Raw genomic sequence first — 26,112 nt, forward strand, 5'->3', positions numbered from 1 at the left:
TTATTCCTAGGACTTCTGCAGGTGCCTTTTTTCCAACACAACTCCTGGTAACATAGCCTTGTCTAAGTCCAAATAAGGAAGTATGATTTTTCATCGTGGCCCGGCAATTAGCCTATTAAGCTGTCTTTGTGAACTATTTGACCTTCCTGTGCTTCATTTTCTGTAGTCAAATGTGAATGGCTTTATGAGGATGTAAAATTCTCTTTCCTGATCTAAAATATGACACAAGTGAACCCGCCTATGAAACAGACTCACGGACATAGAGAACAGACTGGTGGTTGCCAAGGGGGAGGAGGTTGGGGGAGGGCTGGAGGGGGAGGTTGGGGTCAGCAGATGTGAGCTTTTATATATGGAATGCATAAACAACAAGGGCCTACCGTACAGCACAGAGAACTATATTCAATATCCTGTGATAAACCATAATGGGAAAGAATATTAAAAAAAAGAATGTATATATATATATATGTATAACTGAACCACTTTGCTATACAGCAGTAATTAACACAACATTGTAAATCAACTATACTTCAATAAAAAAGTTCTCTTTCCTGGACATTTTTAGCATTTCCTTGTTTTGTAGTGCTAAAGGAACAAAGCAACAAATTCTAAAACATTCTTTAAGAAAAACCTGACAGTTCCTGAAGTTGTTTCATCAGTCCAACTTTTCTACAGTTCTCAGAGTGATCTTATGTCTTTTCAATACTGGTACTTTGGTTTATTGCCACAGAGTGACTTATTGGCTTAAAAGAAACCAGAAAAAAACAGCAAAAGACCAAGAATGAACTGGGGAAAAACAAAGATGTTCATATAGAAAGCTCAGAAAATAACAGCATTATATGACTAGTTCCCAAAACTAATAAACAATTTAGGCTTTCAGAGAGAAAATATGGAGAAAGACCAGAAATAAGGGGCAAAAACACTGCGTATTTGTTGTCATCATAGCAAATAAATTACACCAGACGATGGTTTCGGCCCATTTGTCACAAAGGGCACCACGACTTTCCCTAAGACTCTTTTGATGTAACTTTCTTTAAAAACAGTTTTCAAAGGACGTGAGAGGGAAGACCTTATAATTTAAAAGGAAAAATAAAAGTCACAGTAAAATGCACAGAAAAGCTCTTACTTCTTCCTCTCAGAGCCTAATATCCTAAACAAATCCTTAAAGTACTGAGGGACACGGACCACCACATTCTCTGAGGGGCCGATGTCTTTCAGTTCGGGGTAGAGTCTGACATCGATGACCTTCTTGATGAAGCCCAGCCAGTCAAACTGAGGAGAGAGAGAAAAAAAAACATAGTGAGAGAACCTCTGGGGGGCAAGAATCAAGGAGAAAGGCAAATAGAGTCAGTTGAATGTAATCCATTGCTTGTAACTTCAGACCAAATAATTAAACATTCAACTGCTCAAATGTAGAAAATAAATTCCTGATCACTGCCACCCAGACCAGACCTACTGACTGAATCGTAAATGGAATGTGTGCTCTGTACCGTCTGCGTATGCACCACACATGCGTGCACACACTCCCCCAGTAACGTGCACACTGGCTCCCCTGGACCCTCCAGCACTCTCCCTGCCTCCTCCACTCTCCCCCTCCCTCTCTTCCTTCCTCTCCCTTCTCTCCTGAGCTCTCTCTCCTTCCTTCTTGCACTCTCCCTCCCTCCTGCGCTAGCCCTCACCTCCCTTCTCCCTGCACTCTCCCCCACTCCCTACTCATTCACTCTCCTGTGTCCACACAGACAGAGATGCCCCGTTACATTTCTGCTCTTCCCTCTGGCATAGCCTTTCTTACACAGAGGGAAACAAGCAGCAACAAAAAGTAACATGTGTCCCCTCTTCATAGCATCACTATCTTGGCGTTCTTACGTGGCTACCCCAAAAGTCATCCCCAGTCTTTTTCCCTTCTTTTTCTCCCTTGCCTGCCTCCACTATTGAAAAGGAAAAACAGTCACTCACTTGCCCAGCCTAGCCTGTAGGTAGGGATGGCCACGTGCCCCAATCCTACTTGATAGGAAATAAAGGGAAGACACCTGGAAAGGCTTTGGTTTTTCCTGGTAGCAGAGTTACACATGGCCCATACTGGTGCTTCCGCTTTCTTCCTGCCCTGAAGGCAGATGCGACATATGCAGCTGTGGCAGCCACCTTACAACCTTGAGTCATCAAACATGAAGTCAAAAAGCCAACACACTAAGAAGAGTGGAGCGGAAAGAAAGAACTTGGATCTTTGACAACATTGTGCAACAGCTAAACCAACACCAACAGCCACCTATGTCTAGACTTCTGTCACGTAAGAAAACGGGCTTGAAGTTTTTAAGCCACTCTTGGAAAAGTTTTCTATTCCCTATAGCAGAAAGCATCCTGATGCACAGACAAGGGATATTTTATGTGATGACTGACAAAGATGATGATGAGCAAGACCACCAATGGTAGGTTTTACGAGGCAAAACTTTACACACAGGTGAAATAGAATCGCTTGTCAAATGACCAGTTAAAATACAATTTCCTGGATCGTTTTCACCAACCTGGGGAATCATAGCACTCAGTTGGGAAATGTTCATTTTGTTGTACATGGCCTCACTGGTTCGGTTTTCATGTGGAATCATTATCTGTTGGAAAGAGACTTTGGTTATTTTTTTCAAATGAACCATTTCTTACTGCGTGACTACTTTCTACATGTGCCAAAACATCTGCATAGTATCATAAACTTTTTCAAGATTTTGGTGTCGTGCCGAACCTGGGAGAGAGGAAAAAAAGATATCGCTTCAGGCAAGATTAAGGAAATAAAAAGAAACTTTGCTGTCCTGCTCAGTGTGAAACACTGTCCTCGGTACCAAAATACTACTCGAATCCCTCCCATCCCTATAATGGACAAAATCTGTTACTGGCTCAGGCTTGACAGCCAAACTAAGGTTGAGCAATTGAGACAAACATCCCACCTTCACCTGTGGTGTCCAGGTAATGACCTCCATAGTTCATGGACTACAGACCACCCCTTCATCCCTAGGGGATTCTCACTGAAGAGCACCAGACTATCTGGACAGCACTGCCACCTGTGACCATTCTGTCAACAGCTCATTCCCTCACCTCCCCTCTTCCCTCTGGTTTCTCTGGCCTTGAGATTCCCCTGGCTCCAGTGCTAGGGGTATGGGTTCAGTTACCACCCAGACATATTGCCAAGTCTGCATCTACAGCCCTGACTCTTCACACTCCTCCATTCCCTATACTTATGCTCTTGGCCATTTTGGCAACACCAAATCTAAGCTTCTAGCCTCTGCCATGTTTAGTCTGAGAAGAGCAACAACAATCATCTTCCTCAAGGGCCATCTTAATCACTCCCGTGGACAGGCAGCAGCTCCCCATGCCCCTGAGCACATCATGATTTTGCCTTAAGACCATCCATCATCTGATTCCCTTGCATTAAACTTGCCACCTTCCAACTCACACAGGACTCTCCTACCCTTGCACCCCTAGCCATCAACACCACCCTCATGGTTTGAACCGTAATTCAAAACTTTGCCTATGATTAGTTTTCTTTTTCAAGTCTTTCCAATTAAACTCCACTTGGGGGCTTCCCTGGTGACGCAGTGGTTAAGAATGCCAATGCAGGGGACATGGGTTCGAGCCCTGGTCCGGGAAGATCCCACATGCCACGGAGCAACTAAGCCTGTGTGCCACAACTACTGAGCCTGTGCTCTAGAGTCCGTGAGCCACAACTACTGAGCCTGCGAGCCACAACTACTGAAGCCCGCACACCTAGAGCCCAACCTCTGCAACAAGAGAAGCCACCGCAATGAGAAGCCCACGCACCACAACAAAGAGTACCCCCCACTCGCTGCAACTAGAGAAAGCCTGCACGCAGCAACGAAGACCCAACACAGCCAAAAATAAATACATTTTTAAAAAACAAAAAGCAAAAAAAAACTCCACTTGCTCCTAATCCCAAGGGCCACGCCATCAACAAGACCTCCCCTTATGCACACATCCCTAGCTGGGAATGGTTGAATGCACACTTCCATGGCTGGGCTTACAAGAACTTTTGGTGGGGGGGCTTGACTACATTGTCCTGTCTCCCCAGCTTTAGAAGTTTCCCTACGATGACGTGCCCCAGTAATTTTGAAGGTCCCTAGTGACCTGGGATGTAAGAGACACATATAAGCATTACCGGCTGGCCAAAAACCCACACACCATGGATTTGTCAAGACAAAATCACAGAAGGCTGAGTGGCAGACATCTACCCGCTCTTTTCTAAATGCTTCGGTGTCCTCAGCTTCTCCCTCCTCACCCTCCACAGGAGAGACTTCCTATAACTCACAAGCAGTCTCCTGGCTCAGAGAATGTTCACACTCCTCCTCCCTCTACTCAGCCTTGCAAGCTCAGGCTGCAGCCCTTTGACCTCAGAGCTGTTTTCAGCTCTCTGCCAGCTACTCCCCCACCCCATGGATTTGTCACTTCATTTAACCTCTTGATAATTCCCAGTCTTGCCTCAGCCCAGCTGTTTTTAGTTCCCTTTTTGGTCCAGATCCCTGGCTCAAGGCAAGGCCTTTCCCACTGTATCAGAGCTTCGGTCCAAATTAGATTGCTGGGTCTCCTATTTGCCTGGGAAGGGAATCCAGATGGCCTCTAGACTGGTTTAAAGGCACAGTCTTTGACTCCAGAACATCTGCAGCAGTCTTTGCAGTCTTCAAAGGTGACATGCAGGGATGAACTTTTTGCTCTGCAACTAGGGGTCTACAGAAAGATACACATGTACACTACGGCAGCCAAGAGGCCAATTCCTCCTGACCCTATCAGCCTACTCCTCACTTCAACACCCCATCGCACCTCGCCAAACACAAAACCAAGCAACACTTGGACTCCCATGCACTTCAGGATTTTTACCAACTTCTGTTATAGAAGACTACCAACCTATATGCAACCACTTCTTGACAAAAGTATCATTTTTTTCACTGCAATGTATCTCCACAAGCAAATTTCACCATATTTGTTCCCTCCAGTCCTGGTAATGTATAGAGATTTTATTCTTTGTTCTTCTAGAAAAGTTATTCTTTGAACAAAGCTAACCATTTAGGATTTCTGATTATTCTCCCTCAAGTTTGTTCTTGTATCTTTTTGCTTCCACCATGGGCCTGAAAAAATTTAAAAGGTGACTTACACAGAACACAGCATATGACACAATGACATTCATTAGAGTGGGGCAAGAAAAGAATGAAAACCAGGGGTAGGTACAAAGTAGCACTAGAAAGGAAGCTAATAAATGTTTATCAGCCTGCCCTATACACTTTCTACATCAAATTATGTGTCCACTATTGGTGGATAGACTTCCCAAAGCCCCTATCTTAGATCAGATTGACTTCTGAGTAGGAATGGTGTAAAGAGTAGACTAGACTAAAAATAACCTTCCACTCAAGCCAAATCAATAACGATTTATCAAATATATATTCCTCAGTTGAGGCCAAACAGGAGTTCCTCTAGGAAAACAGAGTCTCTGGCCACAGCTGAGCAGCATGTGGACACTGAATGGGCTTCAAGCAGAGAGGTAGAAGGAATGAAGAGCTCTTCTTTCTGTCATGGTTTTTTTTTCCTGTTACTTCCCAGAGGGGGATGCTGTAAGTTCTACCTTGAACCCAAAGAACAATGCCACAGAATGATTTTTTATATGTATTTTCATTCAAGATATATTGCCTTTAAAATAAAGAGAAGAAAAAAAAACAGATTTTAGATTAAGATTTACCTCAGCTATCTTAATTTCCAACCTAAGCACCGACTTCATGTCATGCTCTGCTCGGGAGCTATTAGCTCCCAAAAGCACGGCAGTATCCACCATGAACTTGTAAAGGGCGTCCCGATACTGTAAGAGATAAAGAAGCAAGTGACCATGACATCAGTCTATTAGGAACTATGTTTCAGGGACACGGAAGAGCAGAAACAGCAAGTGGAAATAAATGGCCTTCATTTTCACTCTGTACTCGAAGTATGGTACAGGCATCATGCAATACCAACCACCCACCTACCACCTTGGGACAAAGAAGAAGGATGGCTACTTGGGTACTGTTTCCATGAGAGAGAGAAATGTCTGGCCACCAAGGATCAAGAGAATTAGTTTGCTGGCAACTAGCAATATGGATACATGAAACATCTACAAATGAGCCCAGAATAGAAAGTTAAAGGTCAGACTCCTCTTTCCAGGCAAGTGACACTTTAATAAAATAATGGGAAAGAACTGTCGCTAAAAGCAGGAGGCATGATCCATGAAGACTAATGGGAACTGTGATTTATTCTCTTCCAGCTCAATTTACCCACCTCCACACTAAAAACAAAAGACCAGTGATCGAAGCCCTATGTCTTTTCAGTTTTGTATGGTTTTTACAGAGTTCTCCTCACTAGCTCAGGGAAAAAAGAAGGGAAAGAAGAGAAGAATGATGAAGAGGAACCTAGCAAATATAGAATTTCCTCCCTGCATGTTCATAAACCCATTTTCAGGCTGTTCACATACTATTAGAGAGGGGGACCTTACTTTGTGGGAACTAAGGAATCTTGTTGGGGGTCACCTCTCCTTCCAGATATATTTGTGAGAACTCAATACACCGGGTATTAAACTGTTTCACAGTTATGCTATGGGAATAAGATTTCCTAACGTAACCTTGATTTTGCATAGCTATTCTTATGATGTTTACAACCTCGAGACCTGCATGGTGCTTGGCATATAGCAGGCCCTTAATAATTATTTGTTGAATCAGTAAGCAAGCTTCACAAATAGTCTTAGTTAGAAATGTTTTGCAATTCCCAGTTCAATTCCAAAAATATTTATTCAATCAATACATATGCACGATATCTTGCTAGGCCTTCTGTGCACATGGGAGGTACAGACGAAAAATTAAATAATACTTGAGTCTGGTTCTCAGTGTGACCCTGTGAGGAAGATAAACACGTCATTACTAACTGTAACACTAGCAAGACCAAAATGAGGTCCTTAATAAAGCTGCTAAGCGCTTAGAAACTCAAGAACTGGAAAATTCCAGCCTCAAGAAACCGGGGACATAGCAGTTAAAGGAGACTGGTTCAGAAGCGGTGAGGAGTCCTCCTGTGAGGTGTGCAAGCTGCTTTGTTGGGGGAAGAATAAAAATAGGTGAGACAGCAAAGGTGGTTTGGGACCAGGTCATGAAGAGGCCTTGAACTCCCTTCCTCTAGGGAATTTAGAGTCTAGCTTGGGAGCAAAAGCACTCTGGGAGCTGTACTTTGAGAAGAGAACTTGTCAAGTGGTGGTGCTAAGGAGGCAATGGAATGAGGGGAGGAGGGAACAGCTAAAAGGAGACCTAACAGGGGTCTGCCCTAGGGCAGTAAGGACAGAAAGGAGGGACTAGGTGGAAGAGATACTTTGAAGGCAGAGTCTACAGGACTGATTGGTTATAGGACAGGGACAAGATTTCAAGCACGGCTGCTTGTAGGGTGGTAACCCCAGCAGAAACAGAGGTGCCCCAGATTGGCAAAAGTTCACTCTGAACACTTTCAAGAAGGAAAACTCGCCAACCTTCTTCCATGAGTGTCCTCAGCCAGAAAGTTGCCTAGGATCTTGACTAGCTTCCTGCCCTCCAGAGCCTTCTAGATATAGGCTTTCCTATCAGCAAAGGAGCAGGGACTTCCACTGTGAGCCAGCACTTCCCTGTCGAAGTTCCTGCATTCTCAGGCTAGGCCAGAAACCTGAGCACTCCCTGGTCAAGGTTCCCCTGGGTCTGAGGCTCCTTTGGAAGTTCAACAGAGGTTCCAAAATGAATTGAAAGTGTTAGGAATGAACCAGCTCTAATCCAACCTCCAGGAAACTACTAGGTTTCCAAGCCAACCCAAGAAGTCGGACCAGAATGATGCCATCTCATTAACCTTAAATTAACCTGGGGCACCAGTTAAAGAAAGATTCCTGGGCCTCACTTCAAGTCTACTAAATCCGACTTTCCGTTGCTGAGGCCCAAGAATCGACATTTAATAGAAGCTTCCCAGGTGGTTCTTAAGCAGTACAGTTTGGGAACCACTGGTCGACTGGGTGTCCATGCCCATGCTTCTGCAATATACTGTGAGCTCTGTGCACTTCTGAGGAACGGCTGCAAGCTCATTCTTTGGTTACTCAATTTGGGTGTGCTGTCTTCCCAGCTTGATCATGAGGGCACTGAGCACAGGGACTCATACAGCCTTCATTTTCAGACTTCCAGAAAACAGGGAGTGTCATTTATCTGCCGAAATGAAAGGCCTTTGCTTCCTACATTGGGAATATGGTCATCAAACACCTACATTGCTCAATTCTAGTAAAGAGTTGGGAATTTGAGAACAATTTATGAACCCAACAATGCCTGACAAGATACAGAGTTGAATGAGTAAAACTTACAGACTTGGCTTCTGTGCTATTATCAAGGTAGTCTTCCCTCACAGCTAGGGAGAGCGCTGCTTGGTCCAGCTGTTGAAACAAAAAACAAAGCATTTGCTTGCACTGTAAATTCTTAGGTACCATGTTATTAACAAGAGTCATGAGATCTGCATACCAGCCATATTTAGAGCATGTGTTACCATTACAAAACCAATTCAATGCAATCAGAGCTACATGCAAGTAGGCACTTCAGCAATGACCATTATAAAGTATCAGAGACCTGCCCCTCCTCCCCTGATTCATGGTTTCTAACCCTTTTGAGTTTCTAACAATACTGAATAGCATCAAAGCTATAATATTTGAGTCGGAATAAGTCTTAGAGATTATCTGATTTTCTCCCTTATTTGGTGGGTGGAGAAACGAAATCCAAAGAAGTCATGTGACTTCCCCAAGGTAACACAGTTGGGCAGAGCTCAGAGGAGAATCATTGTCTTCCATCACCAGATCCACTATTCTTCTCACTGCAGTAGTTTGCAAAATGCCAATCCACATCAAGCTGATTAACCAGACTGTCCACTTCCCTCTCCCTAAAATACTGTATTGCACCATTTTGGGGGGAAAGGAATCAATAATAATTTTGTTTTGAGACATCTTTGCAAACTTTAGAACCCTCTCTGGAAAGTTTAAGATAGGTGATAAAAATACAAACAATAATCAGACAACTAAATATCTAGAATTATTATTATAGAAAAGTATAGCATAATTTCTTGAATTAAAACTTTCAGCACTGGGACTTCGCTGGTGGTCCAGTGGTAAAGAATTCGCCTTCCAATGCAGGGGACGTGGGTTCGATCCCTGGCCAGGGGACTAAGATCCCACATGCTGCGGGGCATCTAAGCCTATGTGCCACAACTACTGAGCTCGCACACCTCAACGAGAGAGCCCGCGTGCTGCAAACTACAGAGCCCAAGTGCCCTGGAGCCTGAGCGCCACAACTAGAGAGAGAAAACCCACATGCCACAACAAGAGAAGCCCTCACCACAACAAAAGATCCCACATGCCACAACGAAGATCCTGCATGCCACAACTAAGACCTGATGCAGCCAAAAAATTAAAGAAAATAAATATTTTTTAAAATTAAAAAAAAAACCTTTCAGCACCTTAAAGGCGATCAAAGGGAATACAGTCTTTTCAGAAAATGAGCTACAACAATCAGACATCCATCTGCCAAAAAAAAAATGAATCTCAACCCACACCTCACAACTTGTACAAAAATTAATTCAAAATGGATCATAGACCTACATGTAAAAACTAACACTATAAAACTTCTAGGAGAAAACATAGGGGAAAATCTTTGACCTGGTGTTAGACAAAGAGTTCTTAGACACCAAAATCAGATCCATAAAAGAAAAAATAAATTGGACTTCATCATCATTAAATATTTTGCTCTGTGAAAGACATTGTTAAGAGAATGAAAAAGACAAGCTACAGACAGGGAGAAAAAATATGAAAATCACATATATGACAAAGGACTTGTATCCAGCATATATAAAGAGTCCTCACAACTCAATAAGAAAACAAACAACCCAATTTAAAACTGGACGAAAGATCTGAACAAACGCTTCACCAAAAAAAATATTCAAGCGGAAAATAAATTAATGAAAAGATGCTGAACATCACCAGTCATTAGCAAAATGTAAACTACACCCACAATGGAACACCACTATACATGTACTAGGATGGCAAAAAAAAAAACAAACTTATAATGCCAAGTGATGGTGAGGATGTAGAAAAACTAGATCATTCACACACTGTTGTTGGGAAGGCAACATGACAGAGCCACTTTGGAAATTGGTTTGACAGTTTCTTGTAAAATTGAACATACACCTACATGTGACCCAGCAATCTCACTTCCTAGCTATTTACCCAAGAGGAATGAAACTTATGCAAAAACCTGCATGTAACTTTATTCATTATTGCCCCAAACTAGAAACAACCCAAATGTTCTTCAACTGGCAAATGGATAAACTGTGATACACAATGGACTACTACTCACTCATAAAAAGGAATGAACTGATACATGCAACAGCATGGGCAAATTTTAATCACATTCCAAAAGAGGCAAAACTGTAGGGATGGAGAACAGGGTTTGGGGATGGGGAGAGTGGATGACTACAAAGGGGCAACACGAGGTAAATTTTGAGGGAGTGATGGGACTATTCTCTTTCTTATGGTGGTGATTACATGACTCCATGCATTTGTAAAAACTTACAGACTTGTGCTTCACAAAAAGTGAATTTAAAAAAAAGTGAATTTAACTGTATATAAATTTTTAAATAAAAGATTTTTAAGTTCCAGAACCTTCTCTAAATCTATGGTTGTTCTTTCTGTTTTCTTGAGTATCAGCAACTGCCCAAAGACTGAATAAAACTGAATGCAACAGCAGATTTTCTACCTTAAATCTTATTCACACATTTAAAAAGTTAAGTAAATTGGGGGAAAAAGATGTTTTCATAACATCCATCTTGCCTGGGTGTATTGCTAAAAACCTCAAATTATTGTGTTCAATCTTCTTCGCTAACTGGCCCCAAACAACCAAATCACAAGCCAGCCTGGCTTCATCCTATTCCAATTCCCCATATACCACCATTTCTTCCAAAAATTAAGTAAGCCAGGAACATGAAACATAATATTATGATTAAGATGCTTTGGGTTTCAACTAGATTTAGACCACTTGGAGAATTTTTTGAGCTTCAGTCTCAAAGGAAAGGAAACTGTGTAGACAATATCAAGAAAGCCAAAGCTTCCCTCTGATGAAATGAAGTTAAATCCACTTATTGTAAAAGTTTAGATGATTCAAGTGAAGTTACCGGACGTGTTTTAAACTTTCAGATTGCTACAGTTTCTAGGGAACATCTTAAATACACCAAACAGATTGAATAAGGTCAGTCAACTAAATCTCATTAGAACCAGATAAACTCGAGACAAAAGACTTTCTCAAGAGGCCAATATTAGGACACTGTGTTATCTGAGGTTCTTCAATCCTTGCATTTATAACTGACCTTAATATTGCAAGTAGAAAGTATAATATATATTTAGGAACTTTGACACATTGAACGGAAATACGAATTTTTTCTCTGACTGCAATACACCACGGGTTAGGAAAGAAAACAGTAATACAAAAAGAAACATCTCACATAGTATGATGCAGGAAAAGGACAAAAAAGTTAGAAACAACTTCATTTCCAAGACAGTCTCTCCTTATCATCCTTACGGATTTTGATAAGAGTCACATAAATGCAGGCGCTGGGTGATGATCACTTCAAGCCACTGTTCTGGTAACACAAACTGAGACAACCCTGGCCTTCCGAACACTCTCTCAGGACCACATATATTCAAAAGTCTTTTATCGTCCTTTAAATCCTCATTCTTGGTATCTCCTTACACAAAATAAACTCAAACACATGTAGTGAGATATGATGGGAGGCATTAATCTGTCGTTTCCTGTATTTGTGTATTTCCTTTCTCCCATTTAAGTCTGTGGCAAATCCTGTGCCATCTTGCCACAGGGGAAACTTTACAGAGGACCACTGTGTGGGTTTGAGCAACCCCTGCTTGCCAAACTGCATTTCTTGGCATGGGAATACATGTGCCCATTGGAAAGGCACCCAAAGGCACCACCTGCTCACCTAGCAGTATGCTCACAGAGCTGTGCCTTCCCAAAGGAGTCCTTTTTCTTATCCCCATGGGTTTGTGGGATTAGAAAACCCAAGAACATTGAGGAAAATAGAATGTGATGGAAAAGGACGTCTAAATACATTGAGGGAGAAGAGTTTGGGGGTAAGAGAGAGTTCTCCCAGAGCAAAAAGAGGATCTAGGCAGCCAAAGAAGTCAAAGTTTCTCATGAGCAGAAGGACCCATCAATGCCCCTAGAAATGGCAGGATTTGAGAGGGAGCTGGGAGGCCCAGGGCCCCAGCAGCAGAGAGGAACACCTGAAGTGGCTACATGGGCTGGGATGGCAGGTTTCTTTTCAGAAACACATAACTTATGATCAGAGGGTCTCCCAATACCCTAGGAGAAGGCTGAGAAATGGAGTAGCCGGGAAGTGGGGAAGGGCGTAGACTGGTTCAGTTTCCAACTAAAAGGTGGGGGTGGGAGCTCAGAGTCAGAGATGAGACGGACTGACTAAAGAAAATGGCTATTTCTCGCACATCTGAACTTGAGATCTGAGACACACATGTTTGGCACAGAAATTGAAGAGAAACATTCCCCAAATGGTTCTGACCAGTGGCCTAGTCATGCTTTAAGAGAAAGGTCCTTTTGTCACGTGCTACTGTGTACCAGCATCTATCCTGTAAATTGTCACCAAATTCATCCTATTTAAATCTCACAGCAACAGTGAAAAGCAAATTCTAATTCACCCTTCATTCCACATGGGGACAATGAAACTGGGAGAAGTGAAACAATCTGCACACACATTCAGTGAGTAAGTCACAAAGCCAAACCACAAACCTCAATCTCTTTAACACCAAAGCATACTCTTTTCTCCACTATGGCGGTGGTTTTCAAACTATGTTCCACAAAACTTAAAAGGTGCTTCAGGGGCTTCAAATATTCAGTTAGAATTTTTATAGTTTTAACTATTTCTAACAAAAGCAACACCCACAAATTCTACAACACTGGCAGCCATAGATACACTAGTTTTTGTTATCAGGTTCACTGGGTTTTAGGCAGATCTCAGAAGAAACCTTTTCCTACCAATATCTAGACACATGCTTGAACTTCTAGCAGCTCTGTCGTGATTAGAAAGACTATAGCTCTATCTTGTTAAGTCATCCACTCATATAAAATGGTACAAACAGGGACATAACTAAAGCAAATGCACACTGCACTCAAATGCCAGGCCATGCTCAAACACATCAGTTTGGAGGAAGCTGCCATCTTGGCAGAAGAGACCGGTAGTAAGCACATGAGTGCCTCCTTACATTTGGAAAGTGTTCTGTTATTGACAGTTCAGTGTTTCTAGGATCAGTTTAATTGAATATTAAGTGTGCAAGGCAAGCTGTTAAAAGTTGATTGCCGCGATCCTCTATTCCCCGTGTTTCCTGTAAGCTGGTGTTAAAACTACAGGCTTGATTAGATCCAAGTTCATTTTTTTTTCCTTTTCTTTTGGCATCATTGGTGATAGCATATGCTTCCCACTGCATGGTATCAGGAGGCACACAAAATCTGGTTTTCCAACTTTTAGCAATGCTACCATTAACATCTGGGTTCATTTGATGTCAGTCTGGTCTCTCTATCCTGAATTTCTCCATCAACCATTCATCTAATAGCTTTAGCAGCTATTGGTGATAGCTGCCTTAATTCTTTTTTTCATTAGGGATTTTAAAAAATGCTAACTTTTAAATTCTATTATTTCTCCTGCATTTTTAAAGCTGTGATTCTCCTATAAACAAGAATTTTCTCTCATTAGCTATTAGGTTACCCTGAAATCAGTCAAATCTAGTATGCTATAAATTAAAATAGGTGTGTCAACCAAATGCACATGTGATTCTTATTTGGAACCTGAACCAAAGACCAACTGTTTAATTTTTTTAAAGGACATGTTTGAGACAATCAGGAAAACTGAAAATTCACCAGGTATTAGATGTTAACTATGGAATTACAATTACTTTTTTGGTTGTTGTAATAGTCCTTTCCATTAGATAAACACTGATGTATTTATCAGTGCAATGATATTATACCTTGGATTTGCTACACAATGTTCCAGCCTCCTCTCCAAAAGGAGGTGTATCAGATGAAACAAGAACAGCCAAAAGTTGCTGGCTGTTGAAGGTGGGTTGATGAGAACATGGGAGTTTATAGTACTATTCTTCTTACTTTTATTTGTATTATTTTCCATAATAAAATGTTTAAATGAATTCAGTTCTTATACTAGATCCAGAAATTTGTGAAAACTGAAATGGTTACCATTTGCAATTAATTAACTTGTGTGGAAATCAAGATCTATCATGCAATAGAGTACATAAACTTAAGTTTGAAAGACAGTCTCCAACTTACTTCAAAACACCACGTAAGGGCTTCCCTGGTGGCGCAGTGGTTGAGAGTCTGCCTGCCGATGCAGGGGACACGGGTTCGTGCCCCGGTCTGGGAAGATCCCACATGCCGTGGAGCGGCTAGGCCCGTGAGCCATGGCTGCTGAGCCTGTGCTCCGCAGCGGGAGAGGCCACAGCAGTGAGAGGCCCGCGTACCGCAAAAAAAAAAAAAAAAAAAAAATCGAAAAAAAAATTGAGGGAAAAAAAAAAAACACTTAAGGTGTTTGGAAGGGATACCATAATAGTTCTGAAATTAAGAATGAGAGTTTTAAAACCTGGTTTGTTTGTTTTTCTTAAGTGAGTAATCTATCAACATGGGACAGAGGTCAATTGGACCATCACCATGATCATAGAGCATTGAAGAGCATGTCTTATCCTGAGAGCATTAGAATATGTCTCAGTGTCATGTTGTTGTTCCATCACCCAGCACAGATATACAGCTGTCTCTGTAATTAAGAATTTCCTCTTGAGGAGATGGGAATTCTTTCAGTGACTAAAGATATTTTTATTGAGACTGCCATTGCCTAAACTAGAGAGGGACAAACTACAGCCTGCAGGCCAGCCCACCTTACAGCCACACCCATGTATGTACATATTGTCTACAGCTGCTTTACCAGGTATAACAGCAGAGTTGAGTAGTTGAGAAAGATAATATGGCCCGCACAGCCTAAAATATTTCCTATCTGGTCTTTTACAGAAAAAAATTTGCCAGCCCCTTGGTATAAATCAAAAAATAAACTCCAGGGTATAGATTTTTAAAAGTTGACTTATATCAGGAGACGATAATACACTCTAAAGGTTTTATATTTCTATGATTTAAATATCAATATATCATTAATATTTTCTGGTTTAACAAAGAACAGAACTGGGGGAAAAAATCAGCGGTTCAACAAAATTTTCATTACTAAAGTAACCACAGAAGCAAAAAAAAAAAAAAAATAGAATCAAAAGACAAAACAATTTGAAAAGTGCTATTTGCATTCTTGCCAAGTTCTTTGACTGATGAATCTTCCACTGTTGGCACTTTTCTGACAGTCTCCTGATTTTACCAATGTAATACTCCACCTCAGGGTATGTCCTCATGGCCCATTCCTTTATGGAAGAGATGTTTACTCTCCTAACAGAAAATGCAACCAAGCACTTGGAACAAGTTTTGCCTTATCTTTTTGAAAGGAAGGACAAGAGATTCAAGACAACTTGACAATGAAATTTTAGGCATGTACACAAGATGTTAGTGAAGGAAAACAATGAACCATAGCACGTGTTCACTCCTTGGTCAGGGGAATGAGGGGAGAGGAAGAGCGGAGTTCAGAAAGTCTTTGCTCATCTCTCCCCACCAGAATTAAGGGGCCCTACACATGCTCAGGGTAGATATTCTAGAGCCAGATTACAGATCACTTGAAACTCACTCACTGGCTTCTTGCAAGGCTGACAAAAACAGTGTGTTCATGATTTACAATCTGCAAATCTGGGGGGGTGGGGAGTGGGGGGTGGGTAGGGAATAGTCTAGATCCTAACGTTTAACAGAATTTTTAACCTTATCATTTCACTAAGGTGGTATGAGTCTCTTTCCTTGAGAAGGCAACCCAAAAAGGCTAACCTTGGACTAAACAAGCATGATGAAGGAGTCCTCACTATACCTTCAGGACGTGTTCGTTGGACACCTTGTCATCAGAGGACACATACAAACGAATGAACACAGAATTGCTGTATTGGCCACGAAACGTTGCAAGTGTCTGAAGAAGGCTGAACTTTCTCTCTGACCAAACCCCTTCAGGGCCAATATTAGATTCGAGCACAGGCCAGCGGAAAGGTGAGTGCCGCAGGATATGTAACAATGGCTTGGCATCTGCTTTTTCGATCGCTTCTGAAAGGGAGCAAATATGAAGAGAGAGTTAGAATTGCAAACTCGATCACCAAACTAGAAAGCAAGTGTATCTTCTCAAGAGAAAATTCCAGTAAGGTCCCAACCTAACTTTTTAGGGAGAGGTGCAGTGGACTGAGCTAACCACAGAAACAGAACTACCTATGACTCATACTTCAGTGTGACTGTCTAAACCTGATGTTCTTGCCAGGAGAGCTGACTAGGGAACCTGCCCAATATTCCCAACAATAAAAGGTGGGCTCACTATACTGACCCAAGCCAATGAGCAATGTTAAATATTTGCGAATGAATTAACGGACAAAGAATTAATCTCCAAAATATATAAACAGCTCATGCAGCTCAATATTAAAAAAAACAAACAACCCAATGCAAAAATGGGCAGAAGACCTAAACAGACATCTCTCCAAAGAAGACATACAGATGGCCAAGAAGCACATGAAAAGCTGCTCAACATCACTAATTATTAGAGAAATGCAAATCAAAACTACAATGAGGTATCATCTCACACCTGTTAGAACGGGCATTATCAGAAAATCTACAAACAACAAATGCTGGAGAGGGTGTGGAGAAAAGGGAACCCTATTGCACTGTTGGTAGGAATGTAAATTGATACAGCCACTATGGAGAACAATATGGAGGTTCCTTAAAAAACTAAAAACAGAATTACCATATGACCCAGCAATCCCACTACTGGGCATATACCCAGAGAAAACCATAATTCAAAAAGACACATGCACTTCAATGTTCACTGCAGCACTGTTTACAATAGCCAGGTCACGGAAGCAACCTAAATGCCCGTTGACAGATGAATGGATAAAGAAGATGTGGTACATATATACAATGGAATATTACTCAGCTATAAAAAGGAATGAAATTGGGTCATTTGTAGAGACATGGATGGACCTAGAGACTATCATACAGAGTGAAGTAGTTATCTATTTTATACATATATATGTCAGTCTGAATCTCCCAATTCATCCCACCATCCCATATTATACTAATATGTATAAAATAGATAACTAATAAGAACCTGCTGTATTAAAAATAAAATAAAATTCCAAAAGAAAAAAAAAAAAAGACAGGAGTAGTCAGGGACTTCTCTGGTGGTGCAGTGGCTAAGAATCTGCCTGCCAGTGCAGGGGACACGGGTTTGAGCCCTGGTCTGGGAAGATCCCACATGCCGCAGAGTAACTAAGCCCATGCGCCACAACTACTGAGCCTGTGCTCTAGAACCCGCGAGCCACAACTGCTGAAGCCTGTGTGCCTAGAGCCCGTGCTCCGCAACAAGAGAAGCAACCGCAATGAGAGGCCCGTGCACCGCAACAAAGGGTAGCCCCCGCTCACCACAACTAGAGAAAGCCTGCGCGCAGCAATGAAGACCCAACGCAGCTAAAATTTAATTAATTAATTTTTTTAAAAAAAGGCAGGGGTAGTCAAAATCCAGTCTTGGAAAATAGCTCCTTTCTTTAAGCATCACCTTTAAATATTAGTAGAATTCTTAGTAGTTCTCTTTTTCCTTAAACAGTATCTTTAAGCATTAACAGAATTCTGAAAAATAAGGGTGGTAAATTATTTTATTTATTTTCTTTATTACTCACTCTCATTCATGCAAGACGAATAAAGGATTTTGGCTTTCTGTATGGCTTCGGTGTCCCGCCTTCTACTGATTGATTTCTCCAAAAGTGCTAGGAAGGTTAAAAAAGGATTCATTAGTATCCAGCCACAGGTGATGCTGAGTTGGAGGTCATTTGATAATCACTCCCAGCCTCCAGATAATTAAATGTAGAGACAGACAACCCTGGAAAAGATACGTCTATAAAAGATATGCAGACAGTAGAACCGATTCCAAATTGCTTGAGGTTCAAATAAAAAATATTTTAACATCCTCTTCTCCAAGGTTCTCCTAATTCAAAGAAACCAAAAGTTCAATTTCCAACTGAGACTGGACCTTCTGCCAGGGTTAATGTTTTCTGCCACCTACACACAAAAAAACCCAGAATTCATTTTTTCAAGAACCAAAAATAACTGAATTCTATTCCTCGTTTCTGCACTGAGTAATATTCTCAACGGAGGCAATTTCATCAGGGTCGGGTTTCTTAAGATTTCTTCACAGCCCAGTCTCTCAGGGAGGTCACCTGTAAGAAATTTCCCATTAGAAGTTTTATTCAATGTTGCATAAACATGCTGTGGACATGGAAGACGTTGTTTAGACAGGAAATGGAGAAGCAAGAATATAAAGCCTACCCAAATTGCCTGAAAACTTGCCCATTTACACATTCAAAGTCCTGGCCATTTAAAATGAGGCCATGTATATAAAACGGCTGCCAGCATGGACACAAGCCCACCTGGAAAATGATTTTCTGTTTATAAAATCACTGATGCTATTGTTTGAAGGTAGAAAATGACAGCTGTCACTATTTCATTAAATAAGGAACTAGGAAAGCCAAGACTCAATAAAAACTACCCTCCCCAGAAAATAACACCTTGGAGGTACCTGAGAATATCAATTTACCAACATGAAGCCAAGACAAAGAATTCCCACACAGCACCATGGCACTGGCTACATCGAGCTATGTCAAACTGCAGTTGTCAAGGCAATTGGTATTTATTTCTGAAACAACCTAGCAGCCTCCAAATGATGGTACAACAGATGCTCCTACAGTACTTTGAATAGCTTCAAGATACAATGTACAGTGCTAATCAAATTAATAAATAACTACATATTCCCTAAAGCAGAATCTACTTCTAAACTAGAAGTTCTACATTTCAAAAAAAAAGGAACCCAGAGCTTCTGTCCAGTTTTCTATAAGCATCTGTACATCAAACAAGTACATATAACTAAGATAAACTAAATAAGTTGAGCTCGATGTGGGCATTTTCAATTATTTCAACTTGTTTCTTTCTTGTGTATTACCACAGCAATAAAAGTGGGATAACTAGCCCCAAGGATAAAAGATTTCTTTTTTTAATAAACAGAAATCTCTAAAATCATACCCACATATATTTCTATTCAAATCAGATAATGTGCCTTTCCACCATATTGCTTCCACAGTCATTGGATTGCTGGGGAGACACATTTGAAAGTAAGTAATCCAAATTTCATTTGGGGATGCACTGTTATTGTGATGCTATAAACACTCCACAGGCTGCAAACATGAACACCCTGGGGAACAAAAACAAGCCGTGGAACAAAAGAACTCAAAATATTAAATATGTACCTGAGTGTGTACCCAAGGTGCTCTATGTATCACGAGAAGGGGAAAAGAGGACATGTATATGCTAAGTAGGGCAATCCCCAAACCATAACAGTGCACAAATATCAATAATTTTTATGTGTCAAAATTCTGGCTTCTGTTCCAGAATTTGGCTTTTGAAACAAATTCAGCTAACACAGGTTCCTTATCTTACCCTTTCCCTTCTCCTCTCCTTCTCTTCAAACCCAAGCAGGCAGGAGAACGTTGATATGCAGACAATGTTGTAACAATCAGTTGGCTGCATCCATTTTATGGATCTCTGTATTTCAATTAGTGGTAAGAAGTATAAAATCTAACCTGGAGAGTCATTAATGAGCAGAAAACAAAGCCTATCAAAGGCAATTACTCAGGTTATTACAATGTCCCTAAAGCACTGAGAAGGGCTCATGGGTCACCCATGTAAGTGTATTCCCATGATAATGTGCATTGTTTCTTGGAAGATTTCTCAGTCTTCTCTCACCCCCATCCAGGTGTTCCTAACCATGTTACAACAGAGAAGGAAAACTCCAGTTCATAACCTACAGTACAACAAACCTCAGACTTTAAAATCAGTTTCAAAGTGCCTATGATCATCAAAATTTGATATATGTGGGTGTGTGTGCATAAAGGGTAATTATTTTTTCTTCTCACTATGCTCAGATAAAATTGGTTTTGCCCCCCAAAAAGGCAAAATAATAGAGTCAAGGGGGTGAGCTTTCAATCACAAAGATGTGGGTTCCAGTTGCAGCTTGCTGCTACTTTCTAGCTGGAACTTAATCAAGTTACTTACTCTCCCTAAGCCCCAGTTTCTTCATTTGTAAATCTGGACAAATAATAGCACCTACCTTCCAGGGCTGTGGTGAGGATCAAATATTTTAATGCACAGAAAGTCCCTATCTCAATGCCGCAATACATGGTAAGTGATCAATCAATGGTGGCTTAAACAGGCTTCCAGGCTGAGTTAGCTCTACACGAAATTGTAAAGTAATCAAGCTTGTTTCTAGTGCTTTCTCCATAAGTGTTTTTTTCCTCCTCCCTTCTCAGGATATTGGTAGCCAAAGGCCTTCTGCTAACCCAAGACATTGGCACTCCTTGTGTAGGACTCTTACACAAACTGGACCTGCCCTAACAACCAAGCAAAAGCCCATGCTCTCAACATTTCCTCTGCTTCCATAGTAGAGGCAATGCTCCAACAAGAGATAACGTCTGAAAATACTTTGCCACATTCCTCATCCTAGACAATAAGGCCTTTTCTTTATGTACACTTTCTCAATGAAATTATAACATACCTACAGAAAAGTGCACCAATCATAATTTGAAGGATTTTCACAGAGTAAACACACCCACATAACCAACATTATGACCAGAACCCCTGGAGCCCATTGTGCTCCCTTCCAGTCACTATCTCCAATCAAGACAACCAACATCCTCTTTTGTGAAGTGCTTACTCAAGTCTATTTCCCACATTTCTATTGGTAATCTACCTTTTTTCTTATTAATTTATAGAAGTTCTTTATATATACTACACACAAATCCTTTGTTGAATATTGGTATTGCAAAGACTTCTTCCATTCCCCAGACTTCATTTTCTTAATGGTATCATGTAATGAACTGAAATTATTTTAATGTAGTCTAATGTGATCACTTTTTCCATCTTTGGTAAGCATATTTTGTGTGCTACTTAAGAAATCTTTGCCTACCCTGAGGTCATGAAGATAGTGTCTAATGTTCTCCTCTAGAATCTTTACTGTTTCACATTTGGATCTACAGTCTACAAAGAAATTGGTTTTGCCCATGCCTTTGTAACACAGGTTTGGCCGCACAGGGGACGAATCATGTGAGAATTTTAATAAAGAAGGTATTTTTGGTCATTGGGCCTCAAATATTATCACAAAAAAATACTTTTAGTGCATAAAATCGGCATTAACAATGGCTATTCTCCATTAGATTAAGTGCTCTCTGGGTCAGGGACTGAGTCACAATCATCTTTGAACACCCAGGGCTTAGCACTTGGCATGGTTGGTATTCAATGTTTGCCGAGCTGAATTTCTGTCAAGGAAAGTCTGAGAGAGTTTTTTGCCCAAATGAAAAGGAAATGTGAGAAATTGGACTTATTTTGTTATTTCTTTTTATAATCAGCAATGTCCTAATTATACTAACATCCATAATCTCCTTTTCTCACATTGCAGTCTGCATATCATACAATGAGATCCAAGATTTCAACTGTTTTTGTGAATACTGGTTTTTGAGCTACGTAAGTCTCGTTTCACCAATGGTCTCGGGTTGACCATCCACTTCCACTTCCCTGCTCTTCTATGGCGGGGGGTGGGTGGATACTTACTGGCATTCAACCTCCTTTAACCGCAGAAGCCAGACAGGACTATCAATTCTACTCACTCAGTCCACATTCTCCTGCTCAGACAGGGCCTTTATTGAGAGCTCTGGAATAAGAAAAGGGAATTCCAAACAAAGAAAAACGATACTCCTAAGGACTTGGCAGTCCCCTGGTAAGTCAAGAGCTCACGACAGTCACATACAGCTCAGGCCAGTCATCTGGAGTTTTTGCAATATTTAGGACTTTCCCAACTAATACTGTTTTCAAAAACTCCACATGCACAAAGTTTTAGGCCTGTGAGCAAACACCTACCAAGAACCTCGGTGTTAAGGTGACGCCATTTAAACAAGATGGCTCCCAGAGCATAAGGATTATTTCAAAACACGCTCCTTTGTGTTCTTTCTCCGGACCCTGTAATCCTTTTATGTGCCTATTCTAAAGGGGATCCTCTGGCTACTTGCTAAGAGCTCGCTGGAGCTGTTTGCCTGATTTGCTTAATATTTAGAAACAGCAACTGCATTCTAAAGCCTTCAGTCAAATGTCATCAAGGTGAATTCTCAATTTCATGTAGATTATGCCAGCATTTCCCTTAGAAATCAGTGGGAGTGTCCTCTTAATTCTAGCGAGAGAAAGAACATGAAAAATCAAAACTTTGGAAAACCAAATCTACATTTTAAGGGAAGGTGTGCCCTTCCACACCTACATAAGAAACAGAATGTTCTCCAGACACATATTTTTTTAAACCTATCATATGATGGCCTGGTTTCTCCTTTGGTGGTACTTAAAAACCACCTTTGGCTGGTCCATGGTTGAATGTCACCTCTAATCTTACTATTTTTAGTCTCTGTTGATTTTCCAGGCTACAGACTTCAATCTGGTTTCCAGCCTCCTCAGTTTATTTACCGTACTGAAAAATTTCATTTTTCTAACTCACACTTCATGGGTATTAAGCTCTAATGCAGTTAGATGTGGAGACTCTAAATCAGCTTGCAAAGCTCATTGTTATTCTCATTAAAAAATAAAATTCAAGTTAACTAAGTCATGGTCTGTGGATCCCATAACCCTCATGTTTTCACACGAATTGTGTGACACTCGACTTTGCAGTTCCTCAGCCCCACAGCCGGTCAAGCATGGGATTAACTGAGTCTGTTTGACATACTGAAAAGACAATAAGAGCTGATATTTCTCATTCTTCTGGAAAACTCCCACCCAAACATAGGTAGAGAAGCTGTCAGAATGCTTTTCTCTGTTCATTTTTTATGATCATCTCATAAATGATAATTGTTGGTTGGCATTAGCTTAAGAAAAAGGGGCAGAGATTATTTTAGGGGCATTAAAAACCTCAAACTCATCAATCTAAATCATGGGTTACCAAATAACATAAAAATATTCCCCTTTTAACACAAAAGACCTCTTTGTCCATAATGAAATCAATTTTATACAACTGCCAGACACTACAAAAGTCTCACAGAAGCTAACTCTTTTTTTTTTTTTTTTTTTTTTTTTTAAATATTTATTTATTTATTTATTTATTTATTTTTGGCTGTGTTGGGTCTTCGTTTCTGTGCGAGGGCTTTCTCTAGTTGTGGCAAGTGGGGGCCACTCCTCATCGCGGTGCACGGGCCTCTCACTATCGCGGCCTCTCTTGTTGTGGAGCACAGGCTCCAGACACGCAGGCTCAGTAATTGTGGCTCACGGGGCTAGTTGCTCCGCGGCATGTGGGATCTTCCCAGACCAGGGCTCGAACCCGTGTCCCCTGCATTGGCAGGCAGATTCTCAACCACTGCGCCACCAGGGAAGCCCTGAAGCTAACTCTTTTATTATGTGCACTTATAAGTGAATTTTTAAGGATTACACTTACCATGGTCACACTTCAAAATTTAAATTTTAACATCACTCTTTGATAGCATAGCATTACAATGAATCTGCCAATATAATATTTTAAATCATAAAAATAGCTTTCCTATTTAGATAATTTGAATCTTAGCAGATAATTCAATGTAAGGCCTGTGCTGAACTTAGAGTCATTAAAATTCATCTTCAGTTTCTTTTTCCTATAGTACAAATCTTAATTACATTTTTCCTGCCTATTTCTACCATCTTAACATTACAAGAAAAGGCCATGTATGGTTACATACCCCCCGCAGTGGTCCTTCCTGAGCAGTCCTGAGACATCCAAGGACCCTGGTGACGGCATTCATTTATTAAGCACCTGCTCTGTGCCAGGTATATTGTACATGACCTCAATTAATCCCCCACCAACCCTAAGCAGCATGTATCATTAACCCTCGTCTACAGGCAAGAACTGTCATAACTTGTCCAAGGAAACTCAGCTAGTAAAAGTTAGAGCTTGGATTTGGACCCAGGTCCCTGACTCCTGCTCATCTGACCATCAGGTACCCAGTAAAATTCTGCAAGTCACTTTCCTATGTGAGAACAAGCCCCCCAGGTGGCTAAACCAGAGGCAGTCCTTATGAACTTTCTTGACAGAGCTCTCCATCATAACTGGAAGAAATGCCTTCTCCAGTTATATCAAGACTTGTTTTTGCAGTGGTGGAGTGACCCTATGCTGAGCCATCTACCCCCTTTGCCCTGTAACCATAACTGTGACCAGTGATACACACTCCTGATGCTCCTAGTCATAGGTAGGAGGCCTGGTGAGGTTAGATCAAAACAAAATTAGCTGGTCCCGAAAGCTTCACTTCACATTATGTCCTAGTCTAAACCAGTGGTTTCCAAACTTGAGCATGCATCAGTATCATCAGAGGGGCTTGCTTTTGCTTTTGTTTTAATTGAGGTATAGTTGATTTACAATGTTCTGTTAAGTTTCTGGTGTACAGCAAAGTGATTCAGTTATTCACATATATATTCTCTTTCATATTATTTTCCATTATGGCTTATTACAGGATATTGAATATAGTTCCCTGTGCTATACAGTTGGACCTAGTTGTTTATCTATTTTATATATGGTAGTTTGTTTCTGCTAATCCTAAACTAATTTATCCCTGCCCCCCCACCCCTTTCCCCTTTGGTAACCATAAGTTTGTTTTCTAGGTCTGTGAGTCTATTTCAAGTTCATTTGTGTCATATTTTAGATTCCACATAAGTGATATCATATGGTATTTCTCTTTCTGACTTACTTCACTTGGTATAACCTCTAGGTCCATCCATGTTGCTGTAAATGGCATTATTTCATTCTTTTTTATGGCTGAGTAGTATTCCATTGTGTATATATATACCACATCTTCTTTATTCATTCATCTGTCAATGGACATTTAAGTTGTTTCCATGTCTTGGCTATTGTGAATAGTGCTAAGAACGTTGGGTGCATGTACCTTTTTCAAATTAGAGTTTTCTCCAGATATATGCCCAGGAGTGGGATTGCTGGATCATATGGCAACTCTATTTTAGTTTTTGAAGGAGTCTCCACACTGTTTTCCATAGTGCCTGCACCAATTTACATTCCCCATCAACAGTGTAGGAGGGTTCCCTTTTCTCCACACCCACTCCAGCATTTGTTATTTGTAGGCTTTTTAATGATGGCCATTCTGACTGGTGTGAGGTGGTACCTCATTATAGTTTTGACTTGCATTTCTCTAATAATTAGTGATGTTGTGCATCTTTTCATGTGCCTGTTGGCCATGTGTATGTCTTCTTTGGAGAAATGTCTATTTAGGTCTTCTGCCCATTTTTTTGATTGGGTTTTTTTTGTTATTGAGTTGTATGAGCTGTTTGTATATTTTGGAAATTAAGCCCTTGTCAGTCACATCATTCGCAAATATTTTCTCCCAGTAGGTTGTCTTTTTGTTTATGGTTTCCTTTGCTGTGCAAAAGCTTATAAGTTTGATAAGGTCCCGTTTGTTTACTTTTGTTTTTACTTCTATTGCCTTGGGAAACTGAGCTAAGAAATATTGGTACGTTTATGTCAGAGATATATTCTCTTCTAGGAGTTCTATGGTGTCATGTTTTATATTTAAGTCTTTAAGTCATTTTGAATTTACTTTTGTGTATGGTGAGAGGGTGTGTTCTAACTTCACCTTTCCAGCTTTCCCAACACCACTTGCTGAAGAGACTGTCTTTTCTCCATTGTATATTCTTGCCTCCTTTGTCGAAGATTGACTGTAGATGTGTGGGTTTATTTCTGGGCTCTCTATTCTGTTCCATTGATCCATATGTCTGTTTTTGTGCCAATACCACATTGTTTTAATTATTG

At 40.7% G+C, this 26,112-nt stretch overlaps 1 protein-coding gene across 1 annotated transcript in view; it reads right to left on the reverse strand.

Moving 5' to 3' along the window:
* Positions 1–26,112, reverse strand: part of PHEX (phosphate regulating endopeptidase X-linked) — a 197,016-nt gene that overhangs the window by 139,478 nt on the left and 31,426 nt on the right. The window contains exons 4-9 of the mRNA XM_081221774.1: positions 17,930–18,016; positions 16,087–16,313; positions 8,372–8,440; positions 5,729–5,845; positions 2,520–2,603; positions 1,124–1,269 (exon numbers count right to left, since the gene is read on the reverse strand). Of these exons, the coding sequence (XP_081077900.1) occupies positions 1,124–1,269; positions 2,520–2,603; positions 5,729–5,845; positions 8,372–8,440; positions 16,087–16,313; positions 17,930–18,016 (730 nt within the window). The remainder of the gene's footprint in view (positions 1–1,123; positions 1,270–2,519; positions 2,604–5,728; positions 5,846–8,371; positions 8,441–16,086; positions 16,314–17,929; positions 18,017–26,112) is intronic.

This window comes from Mesoplodon bidens (assembly GCF_964165515.1).
Source record: "Mesoplodon bidens genome assembly, chromosome: X".
In the NCBI taxonomy this organism is placed as follows: domain Eukaryota; kingdom Metazoa; phylum Chordata; class Mammalia; order Artiodactyla; family Ziphiidae; genus Mesoplodon; species Mesoplodon bidens.